Source organism: Rhamphochromis longiceps, linkage group LG10 (genome assembly GCF_057381845.1).
Source record: "Rhamphochromis longiceps isolate RC_006_pf linkage group LG10, R_longiceps_female_GT1.1, whole genome shotgun sequence".
NCBI classification, from domain to species: Eukaryota; Metazoa; Chordata; class Actinopteri; order Cichliformes; family Cichlidae; genus Rhamphochromis; species Rhamphochromis longiceps.
The window spans coordinates 25095417-25121329 of record NC_140566.1 but is presented as its reverse complement, the minus strand read 5'-3'; the positions used below and the strand labels follow the sequence as shown (position 1 = coordinate 25121329).

Here is a 25913-nt window from a genome sequence, read left to right as displayed (position 1 = left end):
CAGCAGCTAAGGTCAAGATTTGGTTGTTGTCACTGGAGCGAAACACGCGTTAAGGTCCTGAGATTGTGTGAGGATTCTGACACAGATTTGAGAAGATTTCGTGTACTTCTTGAATCTGGTTATTGCGTCTGTCGCACCTCAAATATAGCGAGTCTGTTTTTAGGCTGTTTGTTATTTGGAAGGTTTTTTTTCTGCCTCAAAGCAAGAAGATCTTGGGTTCGAATCAACCGACCAGCTGTGATCTTCCTGTGTGAACTTTGTATGTTCTCTCCGGGTACTTTGGCTTCCTCCAACAGTCCAAAAACATGCACTGGGTTAGATTAACGGAGGATTTGAAATTTGAAAAAGATTTGAAAAGCTCTGTGATAGACTGGCGTCCTGTCCAGGGTGTACCATGCCCTTTCACATTACAGCAGCTGCAAAAGGATCCAGACCCTAAACTGGATAAGCTGAAGAAAATGGATGATAGATAGTTGGATGGATGATACGACACTACCTACATCCTTTAGCGTCAGTCTGTACACTTAATCATGACCAACTGGCTCAGCTGTAGACTACTCCATGGCTACTTGTGAGAGTTTTAGACCAGGGGTGTCACACATAATGCCCTGAGGCCAAATCCAGCCCAGCAAAGATTTGAAATGCAAACAAGGGTCTACATTTTGGACCTAACTGTATTCTCTAAATTTACAGCTTCTTAATTATACCAAAAAGTAATTAAGTAAGAAATAAACACACAGCAACTCACCCATGTACAAATATGATCAGTAAAGTCAAAAAAAGAGTTACTTTGTAAGTATCACACACAAATAATCACAGACCCACTTCGTTGCCATCACTGTGTCATATTTATAGACTAAACAAGGTTGTTTTGGTTTGTTCAAGTCTGCACAAAAGCTCTCTATGACGGTGTGAAAGAGGCTTTCTACCTTCCATACACCCCACAAGCAAACAGGAAATTGGAGCCTTTAAAAAAGAGCAGGGGCACCTCCAGAATTTTTTCATTGGGGTGGCCGTATGGGGGCACACCAAAAACAGAATTTCCAGTTTTATTATGCTGTTGTCTAATATAGATTCTTTAAAAATGTGGAAAACGAGAGAAAGAAAAGAATTATATGCCTAGTTAATTTCCCGCAATTAAAGTTGATAACACTGAAAATGGCTACATATGAAAACCAAATTAGAGTTTGAAATTCATAATAGTCGGTTTTAAATAACAAGTTAATGTTTCATCTCAACATAGGGTGTCTTCCTCTCTCTTCCTCTCACCTTTATTAAAATTATTACCAACATAGGACTGCCTTGTCAGGGGTGGCAGCAAATTCTGGGCGTGACCAGTGCCCCCCTTTGCCCCCCTCTTGGTGGCGCCCCTGAAAGAGGAGCCTTTCCAAAAGAAGAAAACACAATATTCTGGAGTCTGATTTTATGTGCCTACAACTTCAAAACTATCACCAGAAACTGAAAACGGAGGGGCTGTACTCTCTGAGTTGTTTTGGGTGGGTGGGGGGCAGAGAGTGTAACTAAAGCAATGACAAGCCAGCTGTGTTTCCATAGCTTCACACAGGGAGGAGGCAGAGGAGGGATGAGAAAGGAGCAGCAGCTATTAAACTTAACTGGCCTCGATCGGGATGAGGTTTGCACAAACTCACTCCCAGGCTTATGGATTTAGCCATCTGATGGGAAGCTGCGAGGTTAGGGTTTGTTTTGTAAGACAGGATGTGGGGGAAAAAAATTTAAATTAAAAAAAAAAAAAAAAGGCAACCTTCTCAATGAACCACTCCAGAACCATCAGAAACTCTGACACTAAAGTCTGCTAATCTAAACACTAGCTAAATATCTATTTCCCCCCCTTTCTATATTACAGACTGTTATTTAAGTCATGTACACTTTCCACTAACGAGCATGTGACTTCACTGAAAAGTCTCAATTAGATCGTTATACCACAAGCAAGCCACTGTTGGCTCAATCAAGTCAAACTCCAAACACCAAGAGGCGCAAACGTTTGATTTTAGCAAACATTAGCGAGGCAATGCTAATTAAAGAAACGCTGGTTTTGTTTACCTCCGCCGTCCGCAGCGAGGGCGGCTTCTTCAAAGCCTGCTTAAAGGAAGTTTCCATAGCGCCGGTCATTTTCATAACTTCGGCTCAAATCCACAGTAGGACTTTTTACTCCGTCTGACTCTCACTTCACGTCTCCTAGCTGCTCTTAGTCGACCCGGGATGACCAAATCCCCGTGGATCTTGTCCTCGCCAAGCCGAGCATGGATGGAGTTTACTCCAAACGGACCGACCGAGAACTCCTTCTTCTCCAGGAGAAGAGAAAGGGGGGGAAACTTCACTCTCAAGTAGCTCCTCGTTACTGTGCGTCTGAGAGAGAGCAGGCACCGCCAAAGTGTGACAGAAAGTTACGTCTGTTGGACCTGCTGCCTTGATTTCTGTACATCTTTGGTAAAGGAAATATCCACTTCGGTAGTCAGCGTCATTTAGATCCAGGAGTTCAGATTTAGATCCCTCCTCCCGCGAATCCGACGGTGGAGAGTTGACGACATCTGTCTGCCCGAGCGGGGTGCTGCGTTTACGTTCTGTCGAAAATTACATTTCATCGTGATAGTAGCTACACGTGTGCGCCACAAGTGGTAGCTACAGTTGTGCTCATAGGTTTACACACATTCGTCGTGGACGTTTAATGATATCTGTTAACTGTTTTTGTTTTCCCCCAGGCTGAAGTGACTGTACAGCAGGTTTGACACAACACCAATACTCAGAACAAGGAGAAATTCAGAGAGATTAGCGATCATATAAGTAAGAGAATTGTAGATTTACATAAGTTGTCAAGGTCTCTTAGAGCTACAGTTGTTTGCCAGTTGTTTCTAAACAACTACAGATTTCAAGATCAACCATTTAAACAACTATTTAAATAAAACTATTCAGACACAAGCATGACCTGAATTAGAAATGGCTGGAACACCAGCATCACCAGCAGTGTCCACAGTGAAGCAAGTTTTACATCACCATGAACTGAGAGGGTGTTGATAAAGAAACAAGACAAGCCCCTGCTCCAAAATCAGTTTGTTCAAGCTCAACTGAAATGTGCTGCTGCTAGGGGTGCAACGATACACAAAATTCACGGTTCGGTTCGATACTTTGGTGTCACGGTTCGATATTTTTTCGATACAAAAAAAATGTTCATGCCTTTTTAATTTGTCATTTATTAAAATTATAAATATATATTTTAACTCAAAAGTACAGTTTTTAAATTTAATGTTGCTGAAACAAAAATAATTAAAAAAATAAATATATCTGATTGAGGAATCACTCATCTTTGGAAAAGAGAGTTTAATACAGAGAAATGGCTCTTTCCAAAATAAAAGCTATACTATACGCTTCTTCTGGGCTATATTCTCAGCAGCATATTGTAGCGGGTCAGGGCTGTTCGGGGTTCTGTTTGTACAGTTATGTTTTGTTTATGTTGCCATAGTGACGGGTGACGCCCTCTTGCTGCGACGGTGTGTCCTTCCGGGGTCAGAGGGCGCCCTGTGTGTTGTTGTTGTTGTTGCTGTGCGGTTGCCGCGCTGAGCAGTTAGCTAGCGGCAGTGTTCTTCTGCAGATGTCAATAAACGGCTGTGCTCCCTGGCTAGCTCACGGGAAGCAAGACCAAACAACACCTCCGTCTCCTCGTTGTCTGAGCTCGCCACATTGGTGTCAGAAGTGGGATGATGGTGGCACCCCATGTTCTGACCCGAGTGACTTTTCCCCCGCCTGTCGTGACCGGCGGTGCGCCAAAAGAAGGCACCTGGATATTTGCAAAGTGAAAGCAAAAAACAAGCGCAAATTCAAACGCGATTTCAATATGTCACATATTGACAGTGGCTCACCGATGCCAATGACATAATTACCCAGCTACATTTCCGAAAGAATGCAAAAGCATTGACATATATTTTTCCTTCCTACAATAGCCCGACGGGCAGGGCAGAGATAGATTTTGGTAGCCCGACTGGAAAAATCGCTAGCCCGATTTTGCAAGCCCTGTGTTACAGGCATGGCCCTTTAAGGATGAAGCCTGATGGGAAATGTATTCGGGATGTGTGTAGCGGGACTGCCTGGTGTGTGTGTGTGAAGAGAGAGAGCGGAGAAGGGGAAAAAGTAACGGTTAGCTACAGAAGAGACGGAAAGAAAATAAATAAAAGGAATATAATAACTCCCTCGACAGCCAGAGTTGTGTCGGCGATGCTCGCTGTGAGTAAACTGTTTCAGCCCACTGTACGCGGTGTTCGTGCCTTAGAGAAGAAATAAAGTTCGGTGAAGCAGTTTCCTACGCCTCCTTCGATCTTTTTGCTAGCGGAGTTGACTTGTATAGTAAGCTGTTGCCGGCTACGAGTCAGTTACGGAACCTTCAAGTAACTGCCAGAGGTTTCCTTACTACGGTTCGGGGCCGCGGATCTGGCGCGGTAACACCTGTATCTGATTGAGGAGTCACTCATCTTTGGAAAAGAGAGTTTATTACAGAGAAATGGCTCTTTCCAAAATAAAAGCTATACTATACGCTTCTTCTAGGCTATATTCTCAGCAGCATATTGTAGCGGGTCAGGGCTGTTCGGGGTTCTGTTTGTACAGTTATGTTTTGTTTATGTTGCCATAGTGACGGGTGATGCCCTCTCGCTGCGACGGTGTGTCCTTCCGGGGTCAGAGGGCGCCCTGTGTGTTGTTGTTGTTGTTGCTGTGCGGTTGCCGCGCTGAGCAGTTAGCTAGCGGCAGTGTTCTTCTGCAGATGTCAATAAACGGCTGTGCTCCCTGGCTAGCTCACGGGAAGCAAGACCAAACGACACCTCCGTCTCCTCGCTGTCTGAGCTCGCCACATTAGTGTCAGAAGTGGGATGATGGTGGCACCCCATGTTCTGACCCGAGTGACTTTTCCCCCGCCGGTCGTGACCGGCCGGTGCGCCAAAAGAAGGCACCTGGACATTTGCAGGACTTTGTGTGGGGCAATGGGGTCGTCGGGGACGACTGACCCCTTAGGCGGGGGCTATGTAGCGGGTCAGGGCTGTTCAGGGTTCTGTTTGTACAGTTATGTTTTGTTTATGTTGCCATAGTGACGGGTGACGCCTTCTCGCTGCGACGGTGTGTCCTTCCGGGGTCAGAGGGCGCTCTGTGTGTTGTTGCTGTGCGGTTGCCGCGCTGAGGAGTTAGCTAGCGGCAGTGTTCTTCTGCAGATGTCAATAAACGGCTGTGCTCCCTGGCTAGCTCACGGTAAGCAAGACCAAACGACACCTCCCTCTCCTCCTTGTCTGAGCTCGCCACAATATTAAACATATCAGGTCCCCATAAGGAGAATCATGTGCTAACGGCTGTCTAAATGACTCGGGTAAAGTTTGTAACATGCATGCTTGTTGTTTTTGTCTGCTTCCACTTGTCTTTGCACTAGGATGATGTCAGTGTAAATGTGCAGTCATATTCATTGTGTTCCCACTAGTGCTCCGTTATCGAGCTACCCCTGCGTGGGGCTAGACGGCTAACACGTTAACGAGCTAACTGCTCGCTAACACACTAGTTCCCACCCATGTAATTGAGCATTGCGTGGCACATCCAACATACTGTTTTACTTTAGTCCATGACACGCTTACCTTCAGGGTCATACGTCACATGAAAACCAAAATAATTCCAAACGCCACATCTGAATGAGGGTGGGGAAGGTTCAATTTGCCATGTTGCAAGGAGAGCTTAACTTCTGTCTCGCTAGCTTGCCCTGCGCTCGTCCTTCTGATGATGCTGTCTGTGTTGAGCGCTCAGTGGATCTGCGCTCGACAGTGCAGCCTAGGCTGAGTAGTCGAACGCAGATTTACTGAGCGCTCAACACAGACAGCATCGTCAGAAGGAAAGTTGATAAAATAAATTACAAATTTTGTATTGTTCGATACATATGCGTACCGAACCGAAAGCACTGTATCGAACGGTTCAATATCGATACGAGTATCGTTGCACCCCTAGCTGCTGCCCACGTTGACAAGCCAAATGTCTTCTGGAGAAGGGTTTTATAATCGGACAAGCAAAAATTGAGCTCTCTGACCACAGCGACAAGAGGCATGTTTGGAGACTTTCCAGCCTAAGCACACTACCAGCTATCAAGCGTGGTGGTGGTAGCATCATGATTTGCGGTTGATTTGCTGCTAGTCCTACTGGTCCTACATTGCACAAAGCTTGTGGAATAATGGAGGAGGTCAATCTCCAAATTCTTTATCTTCACCTCAAATCAGCAGTTACCTGAAACATGGAAAAAACTGACCCGAATGGCCTCCCCAAAGTCACAACCTCAACCCTATTAAAAATACAAGGCAACCACCCAATTTAAATTACCTCTTCCAGTTATCCTAAGAGCTATAACCAGACGTTTGCTGTAAGCTACTAAACATGTCTGATCAAGGTGCAAATTGCTAAGGGGTATTTAACCAAATATTAGCTGGGGTGTATGTGTACTTTAACCATGTGTGGATTTGAAAAAACCCTAAAATGTTTAAAACCTTTTTATTTTAAGTCAGTGTAAAATATTTCTATCATGAGAAAAGAACAGTTCAAAGAAATAATTAAAAAACCCAAAATATGGCATTTAGGCCCGTGAGTGTATGGAAACTTCGAATAACATCATCTATCCACTATCCATACATACCTGTATTGTCTGTCAATACATTACCATACGCTATTTACAAGAAAGACATGCAAATTGTTATACCACAGGGACTTTTCCAAACAACCACAGTCATAAATGAAAATGCAGATAAAAGCTGAAAGCAGTGCAGCAGAAGGGAAGGGTCAGGCTGTGTTTCAGTGTAGGAATTATGAAAGCAGTACTTAAACGCAGCATAGATCCTCCCTCTGCCTTTGGACACATGTGAAGGCAAAGTGCAACCAGAGTTTTGCTCTGCTTGCGGAATATTGAGATTACCCTAACGCGTGTGAACGCAACACCTGACTCCAGGGATTATATTGAAGTCGATTTTTGCCACCTGAAGAATACAAATGGCATTGCAAAGTATATTATAGTTAGATGATGTTTCTCAGAATTTGGAGTTGGTGTGTTATAATTATGGATTCCTACCTCACAATTATGACTTATTGACTTTTCCAGATGGCAAAAATCAGTTTTCTTCAGCTCCTTTTGTCCTTAGATTTCATAATTAAACCCGTGCCCTTAGAGAATGAGCTGCAGAGCCGAGTTAGATCCAATAAACCACTCCTTTAATGTGCACATGCCTCGACTTCTACTGATTCTTGTTACCCTGTGTTAATAAATTACCATTCACATAAGGCAGCAGTGTTGCTACTGTGGGGAAACATAGCTTCCACCAGTGTATTTGCTTTGAGTCAGGACACTCCTTCATTTATTGCATAACTGCAGTGTGTGCGTACGTGCTCTGTTCATTTAACCTCGTGCACTGAGAGGGCTGGGTGGAGTGGCAGACAGCTTCAGGGTGGGAAATTCAAAGGTGGGTACAACGTGTAAGCCAGATGGTGACTGCTGACAGCCAAACTTAACAAAAGTGCTGTTGTTGTAGAGTCTGCCCTGATTTAGATCCACTGTCTGTGTAAGACAAACAGACCCAAAAAAACCAACCCCCAAAAAAATGACGCATAATTTGTATTGCTCATATGATAAGAAAGAGAAAATGAAAGACGGCTTTCCTTAAAAGCTAAAACCAGTTTACACATAATTATGCAGTCATGGAATAGTTTATTATGTAGTGTTTGTGGGGAATGAGAGAAGAAACCACAATATAAGGATGTGATGAAACGTAAAGCTGGAGCTGCGCCAGTGACTCAAAGGCTTGTGGTTTGACAGAAAGCCACTTTGTAATGTCTTGTAAACCAACCAAAAACACGGGGTCATGTCAACTAACTGTCCGTTAAATTCGGAGACAGAAAAACTTTCCCAGAGAGGCACAGAAATTTTCATCATCAGCATCTTTATTGCACAACGTTCCCATAAAATTGGGAAAAGAATAAATTCGAGGAGACAATTTTTTAAAAGACATTCTGTACAAATACATGGAAATAAACTTGAATATGTACAGTTTACACAAACCGTTACACTTAAACACAGGCAACTAAATAATTTATCCATATACAAAGAGGGAAAAGGAGATATAAATCCATACCCTTTAAACATAATGGCTGGTTTGTACAAAAAAAAAAAAAAAAAAAAAAAAAGTAGGCTGATATAGCGGAGTATCTTCAAATACAGTAACAAGCATATTTGTATATATCAATTATAACAGCAAAAACGAGCTCTCCAGAAGCCTGCGATACATTTATGCCACTTTTCCGTTAAGACTTGGGTTATACCCAGGGTGCGATTTGGGCTGAACAAACACACACACACACAAACACTGTGGAATTCCCAGGGTTAGAGTGCTGCTTTCAGAGAATGCAGTTAGACTGCGCTTCCATTAACAAGCTCAAACAATATTTTCATCTTAGAGATTTGCAGAAGTTCAAAAATTGTCCCACTGCCTCCAAGGTGCTGGATAAAAAGTACGCTATAGTTAGAAAATATGTGAAGCTCTCTCTGATTCGGGCAGTTTGTGAACGTGTTAACATTTTCCCATCAATTCAAGATTTATTTAAAAAAAAAAAAAAAAAAAAAAAAAAAAAAGGAAGAAGAAAGAGTGTCCCAGATTCCACAAAATCTAAGCCTGCATTTTTACTCTCAACAAATCGCACCCTGCTTGTACTGCATAACAACCAAAATCTGTCAATGCCAAGAAAACAAAAGGAAAACGTGTCCTACTATAGTTTTGTATTTTGTGAGTCTAACTGTAATAGAAACAAGCTTGAGAATAGTGTCAGCTGACATATACATATCCACTATAAGGCCTACTGTGTTCCTCTATTCCTCTCATTGCAGCAAACATCAACGCCGTAAACATCGTATAAAGGTCGCAAAGCTATAAAAGTGTGAAAATATTTCAGCATTTTTTCTTTTTTGGTTGTAAAATAGATGTAGATAATGCATGGTTTAGCTTTTCCACAGTATAAAGGGACCCCATTTAATCACATTCTGACGCAAAAATAAGTTTCTTCCTTTTTTGTGTGAATCAATCATCTTAAGGAATTACACAGCCTTTCCCTTTTTTTTTTTTTTTAAATTTTATGAGAACACAGCATAGAGTCTGCACAGTTGACATTCCTATGATTAAAATAGCTTAGAAAGTACCTCAGGGTTTTCTATGGGGCGGCTGTACATGGTTAGCCACATGCCCATATGAAGATCTGAGGTAGTGCTGTACCTGTGATAAGAATGTCATAGCCACTTAATTCGCCATTTCAAAACAAGTTTGCAAAAACAAAACAAAAAGTCAGGTGGGCACTGCAGTTTGACAAAAAGCAAAATCTTTTGATCTAACTCAGGGAAATTTGGCCTGTAAACAAAGTCCTGACGATAAACAAAAAGACTTAATTGGCATGAGATTGATAAAGTTCTCTTCCAAGTGATATTTACCTCAAAGGAAAGTTTAAAATCATCCGCCTGCTTCATTTAAACATGTTATTCATCACTTCGTATGACCAGGTTTAAGATTGTACAGGGGGGGAGAAAGCAGATGAAGAAACAAATCCATTGTTATTACACTATAGACACCCTTAGATTTTCATTTTCAGCTGAAAAATAAAATTAAAGTCTTTGGCTTTTGTGTCCTAAAATGAAAGAGTCCTATTTAAAAACATTCAAACAACGACAGGAGAAGGTCATCTCAGGGATGTTTCCATTCATCCGCAGTGCCTCGCTCCATCTCTGGGTCTGTGGTCTCCAACTCCACCCTGTGGTTCAACGTCATCATTGCTTTGAAATAGCAGCAATGAGTTTAAGCGTCAGCTCTGGCTGTGGTCCATAAAGACCTGTGCCACACAGACACGCGGGTCAGGAAACCATGTAGAGAGTCAGCAGCAGAGCGTGGACGGCCCGTTTCTGGGGCCGGGTGGCACCGCACAGCTCTGACCGACCTCCCCAGGAAGCGAACTGTTGGAGACCTCAGTGCCAGTACTGTTTCATAGTAAGATCTGGGCAACATAGGGGGAGTGAGTGCTGGCCACGGCAGCTAGCAAGGGGAGGTCGCTGGACTCGATTCTGCAAAGATACCAAATAAAATAATAAATAAAAGTTAGATTAAAGGTTTACACTGTTGTTCACCTGGGAAATTTATTCAAGACCTGTATTTTTTTTTTTTTTTTTTTTTTTTTTAAGATTGGAGTATCCAAGTCACTAGCTGTAATGATGAAAACAACTGGCTGAAATGGGTGCAGATGAACCTTTACACAGACAAACTTTAACATTTCAAAGTCGGAATAAGAAAAAAGGTAAAGGGCTTACCCTAAAACCATGCCCAGTTCTTTCACGTGGACTCTGGTCTGGCCCTTCAAATACTCAGCAAGCATCTTGCTCTTAAAGTAGATCTCCTGCAGACGGTCCTCAAGGTGCATTATACACTGAAGAGGAGAGGAACAACACATGGAGCATGACTTATAAGCAATAATATAAGTGCTATTTACTGTATACACACAAATTATTAGGGGTCAACATGATCTTGACTCTAAAGCAGAAAGATGAAGACTTAGCGTACAAAGTTGGGGGACACGTTGAGTTTGTAAAGCTGGTTAGTAGACTGCAATAAGCTGGACACCAGGTTGGACACCAGGACCTCCTTCCCCAGCTTGCTGACATCGGTGGCTCGTCTCTGACTGCTCGCCACCTGCACTGTCCACTTGTCTGTGTCTGCTATAATGCAGACGGCCTCGGCTATGGGCTCATCCAATACTGGATGCTACAGGAGGATAAGGATGGCCATTTAAACCAATGAAATACACATAGAAAGCACAAAAAGCACGAATATCCATAACGTGACCCAGTCTTCTATTTTATTACTTCTCAAACATGCATAAGTCAACTCCATTTTTTTCTTAATTTCTTAGTGACTTCCTGCTGGATTTAATTGTGTGCTTAGAATCATTTTCCAGCTGAAAAGTAGAGTTCAAGTTTAACTACTGGCATGATCTCAGGCTGCCCACTCCCTGATGCTGCAAAGCCTCCTTTTTGGGTATGACACCACCATTGAGCTTTTTGTTTATGCAGGGAAAACGTGTGGCTCCTTAAAGAGTAAGTCCTTCCAGTCTTTACCTGAACTGCATGGGTTAATTCAGTCATGAGGTTCTGCCGTAGCTTCTCGTCACTGGGCATCCCATGCAGTACAAAGTCTGGCACATAGGTGGGGCAGTAGCCTCCAAAGAGAGACCGGCCAAAATTAGCAATGCTTGGCTTAGAGTAGTTCTCCACCAGCTTTGACCTGTCGATGAAACATGACATGAGAAATTTGTTTATTTTATCTCACATTTTGTGGATAGTTTTAGTTTTTATTCCTCAACAACTAATCAGCTATTGCTGAAAACAAAAACACGTTTTTGAGCAAGTTCTACTCACCCGGGAAAAGGCACCAGAACTTCCTCCTGCCAGTCCTCAGTCTCTTCACTCTCACTGTCTCCCAGCGCACTGTCTGAGCTCTCATTGCGTGGTATTTCCCAGTCGTTGATGGGCGCTGATTTGTGCTTTTGGTCCTCTTTGCTGTTACTCCTTGCATCCTGGGGAACGGGGACTGATAACACAAGATCTTTGTCCTGCTCAGCAGGACAGCCCCTGCAGACGCAGATGTCAGAAGAGTCTGTAGATTCACACCTGCACCTCCTCTCCATATCCAACAACCTCTCTCCCTTCCTGCATGACTGCATCTCTCCACTACCTGGACCTAAACAAAGGCCCAAACCCTGCACCCTGGCCTTGCTGTGAAAGCCAAGATCCCCTAGTTCATGATACCGAGAAGCCGCTGAAAAGTCCACCGAGTCCTTGTTCCTACTGGCTTCATGTTGTTTGGCAACATTATCTATAGTCCTAGTTTCCCCAGGGTTGAAATAATCATCAAAATCATCCCTACAGTTCAGGTCCCACTGGGAGATCTTGCTCGGTACCCGCTGCAGGGTGGAAACTGCCTTGGTCTGTTTGGTTTGGTCCTCTGACATTCTGGTGCAGCTGGTCTTTAGCTCGGCTCCCATCTGCAGCTGCTGCGGTTGCTGCTGATAATGCTGTCCTCGTTGATGCTGTGATGGCTGCTGCAGCTGCAGCATGTGTTTCTTGTAGTCCTCCTCCACCTTCCTTCCGCGGCTCTCTGTGTCTGATTCAGGAGACAAGGAGTCTCCAATGAGAAAAGTCACTTTTGTTGTTGGCTCTTCGTCTTCTGGCAGAGTCAAAGCCATGGGCCCTATCACAGAGTTTCCCGGTATCACTGATACTCCAGCAATCAGGTTCTTATCTGGAGGCTTCTTCTCCAAATGCATCCCCAACGGCCGAGCAGGGAGCACTTTAGTGGTCTGGTTTCCAGATGCTGCATTAATTAAAGCATCTAACCCACAGTTTTTTACTTCTGTGGGAACAGGTAAGGATGGATCTGATCCAAGGGTTGTGGGGATGGATGGATCAATAGGTTTCAGGTCACCCTTGGTCTCTGTATCCAGCACACAGACCTGCTCCCTGGTGGAAGCCAAGCCGACGTGCAGCACCGTCTCCACTCGAGCCTCTGTGAACAGTCGGCTGCTAGACTCCTTGCACACATCCTTATCTTCTGCCACCTCTGCAATCCTGTTAATGGGAATTGTGCCCTGGCCGTGTCCTGCCTGAAGCACACTGCTCCTCGATCCCTGGCTCTCGCTGCTGTCTTCCTCATCCTCATCCTCCTCCTCTTCCTCGTTGGGTGGCTCTCCAGCACTGTGCTCCACTTCATTGTCTGTGAATGTGCTGCTCTGCAGGCTGTTGTCTGAAGGGTAGATGCTGTCTTCTGTTTCAGTCTGCTGACTGTGGGCCCCTTGGGATAGGTAGTCTCCGCTGGGTTTGTGGACGGTAACCAAGACATAATCAGACTCCTCCACCTCGCCCTTTCTAAGGGAGGTAGTTATAAGGGAGCCGGGCATGACAATGGCCTCGTCCTCAGCACTGTCCAGCATGTGCGTCTCCAGCAGCTCAGAACAGCGAATGAAGTAGGTAAGGACATAAAGGAGTCTCTGGACAAGCTCCTGTCTGCGGCCAACTACTACAGTCTTTGACAGCCGAACTGGGGAGCCAATAGCCCCATACAGGTCCCCTACAAAATAAAAGAACAGTCATTTTTACAAATATGTTAATTAATTCCATATTTTCTTGGCTTTATAATTTTACGTTGTTTCCCTAATCTCAGACAGGAAATGTATATTTTGAATACAAGTTTTATTGGAGAGTAAAAAATATCACATTTTCTTCTTTATTGTTTACTTAAACACCCATACACACCAACAATACTGTACTTGGTTATCTCTTTCACGCTTCTCTTTACATATGACTGTTTGCAGCTCTCAGCTGTTAACACTAGGTGTCAGTGTTAACTCACTTTATAATTACATTCCATGTCACATGAGTAAAAATGAGGACTCATTAAGACTTCCCTTTAAAATTTATTATAGGATTTTACATAATAGCCAACTACTAATAAATCTCAGTACTTCAATTAGTTCAACTTCTGTAAAACAACGCAGTGCTTTTCACATGAATCAGGGAGAGTTTAACAGTATACCCAGTTTTCACTTCAAGTTATTACAATTTTAAACAGTATTTATATTACACATGCAATGTGGACTGGAATGACCGCTGCTTCTGAGATGAGTTAAAAGACAATGTCTGCATTACACCTCTTAGGATGATGCACAGACATCTAGCTTACTCAGATTTAAAGCTGCAGGTAGCGAACATAGTCTAGTCATAACTTGTCTTCAAGTTGTAATGATTAACAATGGCAACAATGTTCCAGTGAAAATAAAGAGCAAACACAGGTGTTACGTTTTACTTTCACTCCACCCAGGTGCTTTAACAACAAGCAAAGGCACATCTCGGTCTCTCTGCCTGTGTGTTTGTCTTTGACCGTCTCACCTAGCTGTGCCCAGAGAGGATTGTAGGGATGCGTCTTTGCCAGCATGTCGACGCTCTGGGAGGAGTGCTTTTCAAGGAAGATCTTGATTGGAGGCTGCCCATTTGGCATGACGGTGGGCACCCAAGCCAGATGATTGGTCAGAATCGCTGTCAATAATGCGGGAAGGAATCTAAAGGGGGGGGGGGGAATAAATCAAGAGGGAATCAGTGCATGATCACGATCCATCCATTTTCTTCCACTTATCCAATTCAGGGTTGTGGGGGCAGTTTCCATAGGGCGGGAGGCAGGGTAACACAAAGAGACAAAATCATTCACACTCAAATGCACATCTACAGGCAATTTAGATGTCCTACTTAACCTAATCCTACTGCGTGTTTTTGGACTGTGGGAAGAAGCCAGACTACCCAGAGAGAACCCACGCAGACACTAGGAGAACATTTAAACTCAACACATTTAACCTTCTTGTTGTGAGGCAATAGCGCTAACCACCATGCTGCCATGCTATGGGCACAGCTTACGACCATATCGCCCTGATCACCCTCGATGATTACCATCTGTCCAGAAATTGCCTTTCTCTCTCTCTCAGTCTCTCTCCTGACCTACTTCAGTAAGGTCAAATGTGCTGTCATTACTTGGAAAACCTCGTTCATTTCTTTCTTGTTGAACTGGACACCACAAACACAAATCCTTAGTTTGAAACATACGCAGCTGTACACATTAAGCGAAACACCCATACACACACACACACTCCATGAGCATGATTCACTTCTCAGTTCTGACCACAAGTGTCTACTTCCCTTCCTGTCTCATGACTCAACTCTGTCATGTTAGCAGAGTTCAATCGCGTGCCGGGACTGCTGGAATTATCAGAACCATCAGTCATGGGAACACTGATGAGATGGCCTCATAAAAGATGTGATGTGATACAGTAAAAGCACTGGTTCCCAGGGAAACATGACGCTTCACTCTAGAGTCAACAGCACTTAGAGGTAGTTGCAGTAGTGGTGGAAACACTGACTTCAGCTAAGTGGTGATGCTGATACAGAAACTGGTTACTTAGGGGGAAAAAAAACTGTCTATTTAAGTTCAGTGAGCATGCTGGAAATTAGAGAACACGAGAAAAGTCCCAAATGTCTTAAAATCCATGGCTCATGTAGTACAGTAATGATAATCTGCCTTTATCTATGTTCTCTCATTGGTCTAATTTGTATAAATGACTGAATGTAAAAAATATACGAAAAAGTAAAATATAGTTTGGTTTTCAACAAAATCAGTGAAGTTGTAGATTTTGATATGGAGCTTATAGAAGATAAAATGACAAATTAATTTTAAAAAAAATACAGAAAAAGTTACAATTAAAAAAAACAAAAACTCTCAAGCACAGTTTTAATATTTTCAACTGTGTGAACACTTCCACTGTGGTGTTACTCTAATTAAGATCTGATAAAACATTTTAAGGCATTTTTACCACCTTACTAAACATTATGCAACACCTCAGTTCAGTGCAGTGAATGATGCTTTAATTAACTCTGCTGAATATGGGTGCTATGTTCAATAAAAGCGCTGCAACCAATTCATACGTGCACAATTAGCAGTGGTTTGACATGGCTTTGTAATAGCAACAATAAGCAATTAGAGACTGGCAGGGATCTTCTCATTCACAGCACTTTTTAAAACGGACAAATAGATGCAAAGAGGGTGTCAGTGTCTGTGTGTGCAATTAAACATAACAAAGGAGTATGAGGGAGAGAGAATGAATAGTTAAGTGTGTGTGGAAATCTGCATGTTCCCCATTTCTGTTGCTAAGAAAAGAAAGATGCGACATGTATATATATTTTGTGCACCTCGCATCTTTGTCTTAGTCTAGGACACAACATCATGGACTCACTAAATCTGTGTGCCATCTATAGAAATTCCTTGACTAATAGTGAAGTAGGTGGAAGAATAGGGAGACACTCAACTGGTTCTTGGAGGCCTGCTCCATCAGCAGAGAAAGCTCCCTCATGAATTGACCGCAGAGCTGGTTCTTCTCTGATGCTCCAGACATCATAGTCAACCAGACGGGTTCGGCCACTCGGGGCATGGTGTAGAGGTCACAGATGGTCATCCTGGAGATGAGGTACAGCGAGGGAGGGAGCGATGAAAGAGGGGGAGGCCATGGACAGTCCAAATGAAAGGGAACAAGGAGAAAGAGAGAAAACAGACAGAGAGAAAACAGGGACGTTATTGTCTCTTGGGGTAAACAAAAGAGATCTCAGTTCACAGAGCTTCGCTGTCTACACTGAGGCCATAGGAGACCCTTGCTGTATCTGTGTTTGTAACAGTCTGACGACCTTGCGTGCACCCTCTCTCTCCTCCTCACACACACCCAACTTTGTCTCTTGGTCTGTACAGTGTGTGGGTGTATATGCATCTGTATGTGGCTCGGCTGGGGCATTTGTCCATTGAGAAGGACAGGAGTTTCCATGGAGCGTGGGGTGAATTGGTGAGCATGTCTCGGCCAGAAGCCAAGCTTTGACACAGAGGCAGAAGGGAATCTCTGCAGACGTAGGAATGTGGAAAATCAGGAATTTTTAGTCATGGTTAAAATATGGACTGCAGATCATTGCTTTAGGGTTTGAAATAGCAAATCCATTTCCCCCCATATTAAAAGAGCAGTTTTCAGTAGATAAGAAAACAAAAAGTGCTGTCAGTTTCTATCAGGTGATGAGGTGCTCTGTAGAAAGTTTTCTGCTTACTTTAGTTCTGCTGCAAACAAATTACCTGAATCTATAATACAATTGCAATCTTCAGCTAAAACAGCAGCATAGTCAAGGAAACTGAAATGGATTTAACCATCTGCCATCAGCTCGGCTGATCTGTCACAAGGGTTGTAGGTTCTACTGATAAGCAATAAAACCCCGCCCTGATTTCTTGATTTAGTCTTACTGGAAGCTTCGGGACAGCTGTAAACACGGTTAATTCTGCAGTAAACTCACAACCTCTCTGACCTATCATGAACCCGGTGACAGGAGTGACGCAGGCTGTGAGAAAACACAGGTGTCACACAGTGGAAGTGACATTCACTTCAGGTCAAGTATTCTGGTGATCAAGCTATTTTAGGATTGCGTAATTTTCCAAAGAAAACAACTTAGCACCTCACTGTTTCTAGGTGAATTTAACAGCACTGCCACGCAGATCTATTTTTAAGTAAGATTTTTAATAAATCCATCCCTAAACCCAAGCTCAGAGTGACAAACAGCCACTTTCCTACATGTGGATTTTGACTAATCCTCAACTAAAAGAAAAACTCAGTGAAGACCTCCCAGCTTAATCCATGTCTACAAAACTAAGTTTCAAGAGTTCCTAATGTTAAAATAGAAAGATGCCAAATATTTAGTTGTTATAAACAAAACAAAAAGAGCTAAGTGTTGCTTTAGATGACCCTTTAGTGTTATAGATTTCATTTTAACTGCTGGCAGTCTTGTTTTGTCACTAACTGAACCAACATAACGAGTCTTTATCAGTGTACTAGCGCAGAAACAAATTGTGCTAAACTAGAACATCACAGCGTTAGGTAACAGTCTGACAGATAAAATGTGTGATAATAGCAAGAAGATCAACGATCAATCGGTGAAGCAGAATGAACTTGGAATAAATCAGACACACATCTCCAGATCTCATTATGTCTTCTTGTTTGCAGGGCAGCAAAGATCATCCATCATTTGACTGTGGCATCAAATGAACTAATAATACTTTATTCACTCCTGTATTATAAACGGGTTGACTTTTTCCTGCGGCCTCTCCTAAGCCCCACTTGTTCCCGGTGTCTGGTGTACATTACTGAAAGCCTGCCACTGGAAAGAGGTCTGAGGCCAAGCCGGCACTAGATGAGTGGGGAAATCTAGCTTCAGCCTCCACGCATCAGCTGTTTAGGTGAACATTAAAAGTGCACGGCTGTGATGTGGAATTAAACTGTTGTGTCGGGCTGAGGACCCAGATATAAATTACCTCACTATGGTGAGTGACAGTCCAAGCATTTGCCCTCATTAAGTTGGTTTCATAAGTTGACTTTAAGAGGCATCATAAATACTGTTAGTTAAGCTGTTTATAGAGACTAACATGTTATAAATCCAATAATAAGATTTTTGGTTGTGGGAGTAACCTTTATACAAACAGGGAAAACTCTTTGCCACCATTATTCAGATGCTTAAGGCTAAACTAGAATGGAGGCAGGGTAGACTTTAAGAGCACTGATTGCCCTTTTACTGTCATGTCAGCTCACTTTGTCAATATCATCTATGGAACCAACCTACCGACTTTAAATTTCAGTTTCTGGGGGAGTTTTACCCAAGTGCTTCAAGGGACTTCTTACTTATTTATGTATTTTTTGTTTAGAAAGTTTCAGGGACATACGGCTTTATGTTTGACACTCAATTTCAGTGTCTAAAAAAAACCTTCCCAACTTCACTGTATGTGTGCCCGAATGAGAATTAAGACTCCGGTGTGTTAGGTGTTTTGCTTTGCACAGAAATCCTGTTCGAACTTAACCCGCAAATTCTGGCATAACCCCAATATAGTCTGCTGTGACATTTATGTCCAGATGCTTCTACTAACCTTATCTTTGCCAACATGCAGGGTGTGTGCGCGTGCCCACCCTCCAGCTATGCTGAAGCCACGTCAGCGTCACAGAAAGGCATTTCGTCCAGTTACGTCTTGCAATGTTCCATTAAGTCAAAACCACTTAATGGCAAAAGTGACTACTGTTATATTTAGTCTATATCTGAAGGTGGTTTTGCAGCTATTTAGTGAGTCCAGGGGATCAGCATTCCTCCTCCTGGCACTTGCATATTATTTACTATTCTGGTGCTCATGACCAGTTGTCTGAGATAGATAGGGCTGACGCTCAGGAGACTTGGGTTGCTGAGGCCGGCTGTCAGCAGGCGTGTGACTGCAGCAATGAGTGGGACGTCAAACAGGGAACTGCGTGCCAGTGTGTATGTGGAGAGTGAAAGTGGTGGCAGAGACAAGCAGGTGGGCACACGCACGCACATTATATAAGTCGAACATTTTACGAGTCACACAATAATGGCAAGCATGTCTCACCCACACACAGACAGACATACCGAACAATCCTACAGGCCAATCATCACAAATTTATGATTTCATAACTCATGTCATCACAAATAAAGACAGAATCCTTCTTGGAACCGATGTTTCTAAAAGGTCTAAAGAAATAATTCTCAACAAAGTATGCAGTGATGCATAATTTGAGATGTAGCTTCTAAAACCGTGATCAAATAAGCCTGCCTAAAATTAGTCAAAGCACCAAAGCAAAGGCCTCCTGTGTGCGCTGCAGTAACAAAGTAACAACTTTGATTTGGTCAAGGCCAAAACAGCAAATGTGCATTTATATGCAAATAAATGCAGATTTCAGTTTACAAATGACCTTTAACCCATTTCCCGCTACATTTGTTGCTCCCAGAACTTTTTTTTTTTTCCAAGGAGATTGCATAAACAAAGACTCAAGGTAAAACTATGACACTCGCTGTTGCAGCCAGTAAATATTAAATGTCACATGTATTTTCAACGCAAGCCACCCTAGCTGGTAAACCCCAGGTCTCACACTCACATTCTCTGCCTGCTTGATGTTGAAAGAGGACCCTAGTAACCCACTAGCTTAACAAACCAAGCTTGGAATGAAAGACGCATATAAAATACTTCTCAGGTAATTAAAGCTGACCAAATGTCGGCACCAGCATAAAAATGGATACCAGTACTTGGTGACCCACTTTGCAAAAGCATCGTGACTTTGCCAACAGCAGCTTTGGATAAAAAAAAAAAAATTAAAAAAAAAAGTCTGATAAACTATTTTGATATAAATCTGTGTCATCTGATTCCTTGTAAATGTTGAGTCTCTGCAGAATATATAACAATGACTGCCTCTTTTATAGAGTACCTTCCTTCATCAACGCAGCAGTTCCTTGTCTCCTAAACAGAGGAATATATTACCCCTCTTTTTCCATTCCTTCACAGCTACTTTCCTGCAGCCTATCATGCCTACATGGCCTCAATAACAGAAAACAAAATAAGTGGTGCTCAATGCCAGTAAGTTTGACCAAGTCCAGATCTCCTCTGTCAGTATTCATGTAGGGCTGAACCTCGAAGTGGAGCTGGGTCAGTGGCTCTGCAGTTTGCAGCCTCCAAAATAAAATGATTTAAATATGTTTAAATAAGATGGGCCAAGTCCCATGATGTGTAGATGGATGCAAGATTCAGAGCATCCTTTTGCATCCAGTTTTATTTTGTAGAAGTTAGAGCTGGGCGATATCGTGATATGAAAAAATCTCATATGTTTTTTTTCATTTCAGGCGATAACGATATCTATCACGATATAAGCCAAATAACTATATTTGTAAGATTTAAATGTGCCGTTGCTCACAAGTAAAATGTGAAATAATCAGCAGCTTGTTTTTAAATATTTATTTCCCATAATAAGTTCAACAGGGTAGATGTACTTAAGGAACATGAGACTTTTTCAGATAAATAAAGGCAAATATTGCAAACTACACAAAAGGCAGCCGCTAAAGCGTTTAAGTTTCAAAATAGAACAAATGAAACAGACTAAATTGTCAATTCCACTTAGAAACAAAATATTAATTCTAAAAATAAATCTTAGTTTGTTTTACAGAAGAACAGACAAAACTGACTAACTTTTGTCAATATCAAATAAACTGAGAACTAAAAGGAAATTCTCAATCTCTCCTTGTTGTATAGCTTAGCTTTTCAAACAGTTTTAACAGTTACTTTAGTCTGACAAAAGCCGAATGACGAATTAGCGCTTCCAGTCAGAGACTGAGGCTACGTCCACACGTACACGGGTATTTTTGAAAACGGAGATTTTCCGTTTTCGTTTTAAAAAATAATCCCGTCCACACATAAAGGCAGAAATGAAGGAAAACGCTGCTATGAACATGCCAAAGCAGCAGGTGGCGCTAGATTCCTAACCGTGCAGAAATGTTGGCCAATCAGAAGTCTAGAAGCCTCGGTGGGAAAAAGTAAACAAAGCTGGGGCACAGAAGCAGAACCGAGTCGTATGTGTGGAGGGACAGTAACTGTGTGTATATGTAAGCATTTAAACACTGCAGAGAGTAGAATTAACAGTAACAGTATTGTAGAAATTCATTTCACCGAAACAATAACGTGGCGCACAGTGTGACGCATGCACCAGTTTATTGTATTTCCAGACTTGCTTTCGGCACAATTTACAGTGCACGCTACTCTGTTTTTTGTCAGACTTGAAATAGCCGAAATACCTTCAAACTACGGAATTTCTATGGCTCTTCCGTTCGACAATCTCTCCGGCATTGGAACCATCATCAGTTTTCTCTTCGGTCACGCTCGGTTGATTTTTCTAGTCGGCACACTCATTTCCTCCATTATGCGCTGGCTCCATTACCCGCTGGCTGCTTCCCAAACAAACACACGTGCGGCTTGGCACTTGTGCTGTACGTAGCAAGTCACGCGACGTGACGCTGCGGCTGTGATTGGTTCAGCTCTGCGCTACTGAATTTGGATCGGCTGACCTTTTTTTTTTTTTTTTTTTTTTTTTTAGAGGACAAGAGCGGCGAGGTCTATCGCGATAGCTTAATTTCTCTATCGAGTAAAAGTTATATCGCGATATATATCGTTATCGTTCTATCGCCCAGCTCTAGTAGAAGTTGAAAAAAAAGCATCAGTTTCCCAAATACATTGTATATTAATGTATATTAAATGACTGAAACTGATTAAACAGCTGACTTTGGTTAACAGAAAGAGCCTACAGTGTCAATGCAACCATTTTGTTTTAAGAAAGCTATGAGCACTTGTATACATTGTTTTTGTCACTCAAAGTTATTACTAGGGTTTATGCTTAAGTTCTGCCCTGTTATGTAACATCCCTTATTGCATGGATAAACACTTCCTAAAAAAAACCCAGCTTTGTTTTAAGAAGTGTTCAAAACAAAAGCTTGTAATTAAAAAAGTGAGAGAAACTACACTCTGTAAGATCACTTATATATTTAAGTGAGTAAATAGAATATGTTGTCCAACCTGAATTCGTTGAGTCCCTCCACCATTCGGCTGTAAGCCAGAGCCCTCTGGCTGGCATCAGCTGACCGCCGACTCATCTTCATGGCCTTGAGAGCGACACAACACGCATGCACTTTTAGATATTTGGCAACAAAGCTGTCAAACTAAAGAACTTGTAAAGGAGAAGACTGGCTAACACTGGAAATCTACCAGAGCTCTTACAGTGCCAACAACAGACACCAGTAAACAGAACCGCAGATATAAAAAGGCATGACTATTGACCGGTCAATCTGACAGCAGCTCTGCTCATTACAGCAGCAAACAGTGCTGGTTTGTATGTTTTGTTCCATTCATGTCATTGTTAATGCATTAGATTTTGCAGGAAAACTTATCTCTACATCATCATTCAGGGAGGTGGATAGGAACTTAAAACTGCAATAAAAAGTTGGCCTCAAATGAAATTCCATCCCTTTAACTTACCTGCTCAATTGCACTCTTTAGTTTGTTCATGTGGCTTTCAAAGAGTGGAAAGTGAGAGAAGAAGAAATCTTGGAAGCGGCTGTTTTCCTCAGCATTGGGGGACAGCGTGAAGATGACACCTATGGCTATCTTCTTCTTCCGAATCACACCCAGACTTGGACCGCCGCTTTCATCCGACATGTTGAAGCTCTCCTCCACCGACCTAAGGAGGATAGGATTCGCATGGAGTCAACTTTACAGCAAGGCTAGAGGAGGAAATGTGTATATAACACTTCGCCTTGTGAATCCAAATCCAGCTAAATTTGTTACATCTCACCTTGCATAAAACATTCATTCATTACTGGCAAACCCCCCCCCCCAAAAAAACAAAAACAAACCCCAACCCATCAACATTTCTTTATATTTACTTATATTTTGTAATATTTAATGACTTCAGAGTGAGTAAATTATGTGTTTAGGAGGTTAGAGATTATTCAGTTCAGATTAACTGAAAAGTTAATGTTAACAATCCCTACAGGTGCCCCAAGTTTTACTGATTATTTACAACCCTGTGTCTGTACAAAGGTAGTGCTGGAGCAAAGTGTTTTAACTACCGTAAATGTCGGGCTATAAGCCGCTACTTTTTGCACAAGCTTTGAACCCTGCGGCTTTTAGTCAGGTGCGGCTTTTCTATGGATTGTCCATGATTTTTGTCATATCGTAAGACGATTTGTTTTGTGTGTTCCGCTGTTGTACGGCACTACGTTGCCTGGCGGAAGGATCGGGGTTCAAGAGTGGTATGTTAGTCACATGTCCGTCCGCCAGGCAACGTAGTGCCGTACGAAGTAGCGCGAAAAACAAACTTCAAAGTAGCGCTACGCATTCAGCGGGAGGCGTGGATGATGAGCGGCGATAAACTTGCAAGTTATGCCCAAAAAGCAAGTTATGCCCAACTCCACCGGTGGATTCTGACAGCGTGGAAAAGTGTGAAAACATCCACGATCACCAACGGATTTTGAAGGGCTGGACTGCTGCATGATGGAGAGGAGGACACCGCCACGGCCCTTCTGAGGGTGTTCGACTCTGACACTGACAATGAGGATTTCTTTGGTTTTGAAAGTGACAACGAAGGAGAGAAGAAGAGTGGATGACGAAGCCATCCTGAGCCTGTTTGTATCCGACACTGGAGAAGAGGACTTTGGTGGTTTTAGTGCGCAGGAAGAAGAGAAAGATGGTGAATGACTGACTTTTCTTCTTGTTAAAGCTGTGTCACTGCACCTGAGCCTAAAAGGTAGTCTGAATCTATTTTTCTGGTGTGCTGTAGGCTACTGTTATGTACTACATGTGCAAATATGTACCCATAACTTGTTTTTCAAAATATTAATAAAAGTGATGTCTCCAAACAGCCATCTCTTTCCTGACAATTCCCTTTGTGCATATTCTCTTACATATGATAAGTCAACATTGAAACACCTGCGGCTTTTGGTCAGGTGCGGCTAATGTATGTACAAAACAGGATTTTCCCCTGATTTTAGCTTGTGCGGCTAATATTTAGGTGCGCTTTGTAGTCCGGGAAATACGGTATATACTCTTATGCATCATTAGTACAGTATAGGTAATTCTATATACTGCCACCAAAAAGGAGGAAAAAAACTTGGAAAACACAAAGAGACTTGGTGGTCCGGGTGAACCAGAGCACAACCAGAGGCTGACAGCTACTTTGATTGCAGCAGACCAATACTGCATCCCGTCTAGTCACAGTGTTGTTACTAACAGCAGCAGTGTGTGCGCGTTTTTCCCAGCTGCCTGCTGGATTCGGAGGAAGTCCTAGTAGGATAAACTTTACAAAAGCCAGACAGGGGCCCTGAATAGGGGTGAAAGACCACTGGGCGCTTGTGATTGGGAGGAGAGACTCTGAGTGTGACTTCTGGGAAAGCTGACTTGTGTATCTGGATTAGAGTGAAACCATTATCAATCAGCTGGCAAATCAACAAAACAAATAATTTACTAGTAAATAATTAATTCAGAAACCATTTCTGATCATCTTTTTTTCCTTCTAGCTTTTAAGTTTGTTTCTTTTGTTTGTATGTTTTTATAATCGCTAGAATTTTCTGTGGTAATGAATGTAATTATATCCAAGTTGGTCAGAAACATAATTTTGAGCCTTAAACTCTGTGATGGACATTTTCATTTCCTTTAAGTGTTTTATAACTTTACAAATGTTGAAGTGAAATCAAATGAAGTCTCAATTTTTTAAATATGGAGAAGTCATCAGCTGATACCCTAATGTTTTTGTGTACTTGCTTGCATGTCTGGCAAATGGTTTATGTTTGTTTTTCTACTGCAAAACTGCCCTGCTTTATTTTCTGTTGTGTCTTTCCTCATTTACACAGTTTTTATTGACTGGAATATTTATTTTAATTAATATTTGTTTTGTTTTTGTTTTGTTTTTTTAAACAGATGTATGTCTGCATGCATCTCACCATCGGGGGAAGACGCCGTTTTCTAGGCTGGTTGTTTGACTGCGGAGCCATCGGCGCTGGTAACTGGACGCACAGCTGCTGGTCAAGGACGAGCTCGGGGATGGGAAGGGAGTGATCAACAGGCTGCTCAAGGAAGCTACAATGAAAGATAAGGAAAGGAGTAGGGAACAGACAGAGGGAATGGTTGAGACAGAAGAGTAAAAAAGGCACAAATTAGTCAGACAACAAGTGTGTAGAGTACTCAGTTTCAATGAGACATCATACACAAAAACACAGCCAGACAGACTTGAAAACAGTGCTCTCAATCTAAGAGAGAAGGAGAGAAAAAAAAAGAAAAGAAAACTGGTACACCGAAAACAAACAAATGAATCCTCAAACATTCAATCTTTTTTCTTGGTTTCCACAAACGCAGACTGTAATTACTGAATACCTTTGATATGAGCGCTAATGTCAGCAAGCTTGCTCATAGTCACATGCTGCAGTTGTTTGACAAACTGGCTTTACACCAAGCTTGGCATGATAATGACACTGACACACACACACACACACACACACACACTCTCTCTCTCTCTCTCTACAGGCCTTGATCACAGGGTTATTTACAGCCCTGACAGGACGCACTGATCACTGGTCACATGAACCATTTAGTTGGTGTGTGATATTGTGTGTTTGTTTTAAGAGATAAAGAGAGATAACTGAATGAATGTGTACATCTTGTAAGGAGAAAACTGATAAGAGTGTTGCAGCAGCAAAAAACCCTCTCCAGCCTAACCACAGTACAGAGGTGGAGAAAGTCAAAAAAAGACGCAGAGTTCTTAAATTAGAAAAGCTAGTATCGAGCGACGATATATTTAACTCTCTGCTTAAACATGGGTCTCGTGCTGAATGTACAATTCTCCTCGTACCAGTCATTCCAATAGGACGTGGTGATGTT

At 42.3% G+C, this 25913-nt stretch overlaps 2 protein-coding genes and 1 long non-coding RNA gene across 4 annotated transcripts in view; 1 reads left to right on the top strand and 2 right to left on the bottom strand.

Moving 5' to 3' along the window:
• The window catches only part of rapgef6 (Rap guanine nucleotide exchange factor (GEF) 6), a 142908-nt gene extending 140335 nt beyond the window's left edge, over positions 1 to 2573 (bottom strand). The window contains exon 1 of the mRNA XM_085421096.1: positions 2062 to 2573. Coding sequence (XP_085277222.1) covers positions 2062 to 2136 — 75 coding nt within the window. The 5' untranslated portion in view covers positions 2137 to 2573. The remainder of the gene's footprint in view (positions 1 to 2061) is intronic.
• Positions 2574 to 3773: 1200 nt separating this feature from the next.
• Positions 3774 to 25076, top strand: LOC146660996 (uncharacterized). The gene is made up of 3 exons (XR_014913569.1): positions 3774 to 4236; positions 5091 to 5247; positions 24957 to 25076. It is a non-coding gene; the product is annotated as an uncharacterized LOC146660996 (long non-coding RNA).
• Positions 8182 to 25913, bottom strand: part of fnip1 (folliculin interacting protein 1) — a 40831-nt gene continuing 23099 nt past the window's right edge. For both annotated transcript variants that reach the window (XM_085421090.1, XM_085421091.1), the window contains 10 exons: positions 24980 to 25115; positions 22518 to 22719; positions 22059 to 22144; positions 15950 to 16096; positions 13988 to 14157; positions 11462 to 13169; positions 11162 to 11327; positions 10608 to 10808; positions 10358 to 10473; positions 8182 to 10114 (listed from right to left, as the gene is read on the bottom strand). In XM_085421090.1, coding sequence (XP_085277216.1) covers positions 10036 to 10114; positions 10358 to 10473; positions 10608 to 10808; positions 11162 to 11327; positions 11462 to 13169; positions 13988 to 14157; positions 15950 to 16096; positions 22059 to 22144; positions 22518 to 22719; positions 24980 to 25115 — 3011 coding nt within the window. In that variant the 3' untranslated portion in view covers positions 8182 to 10035. The remainder of the gene's footprint in view (positions 10115 to 10357; positions 10474 to 10607; positions 10809 to 11161; positions 11328 to 11461; positions 13170 to 13987; positions 14158 to 15949; positions 16097 to 22058; positions 22145 to 22517; positions 22720 to 24979; positions 25116 to 25913) is intronic.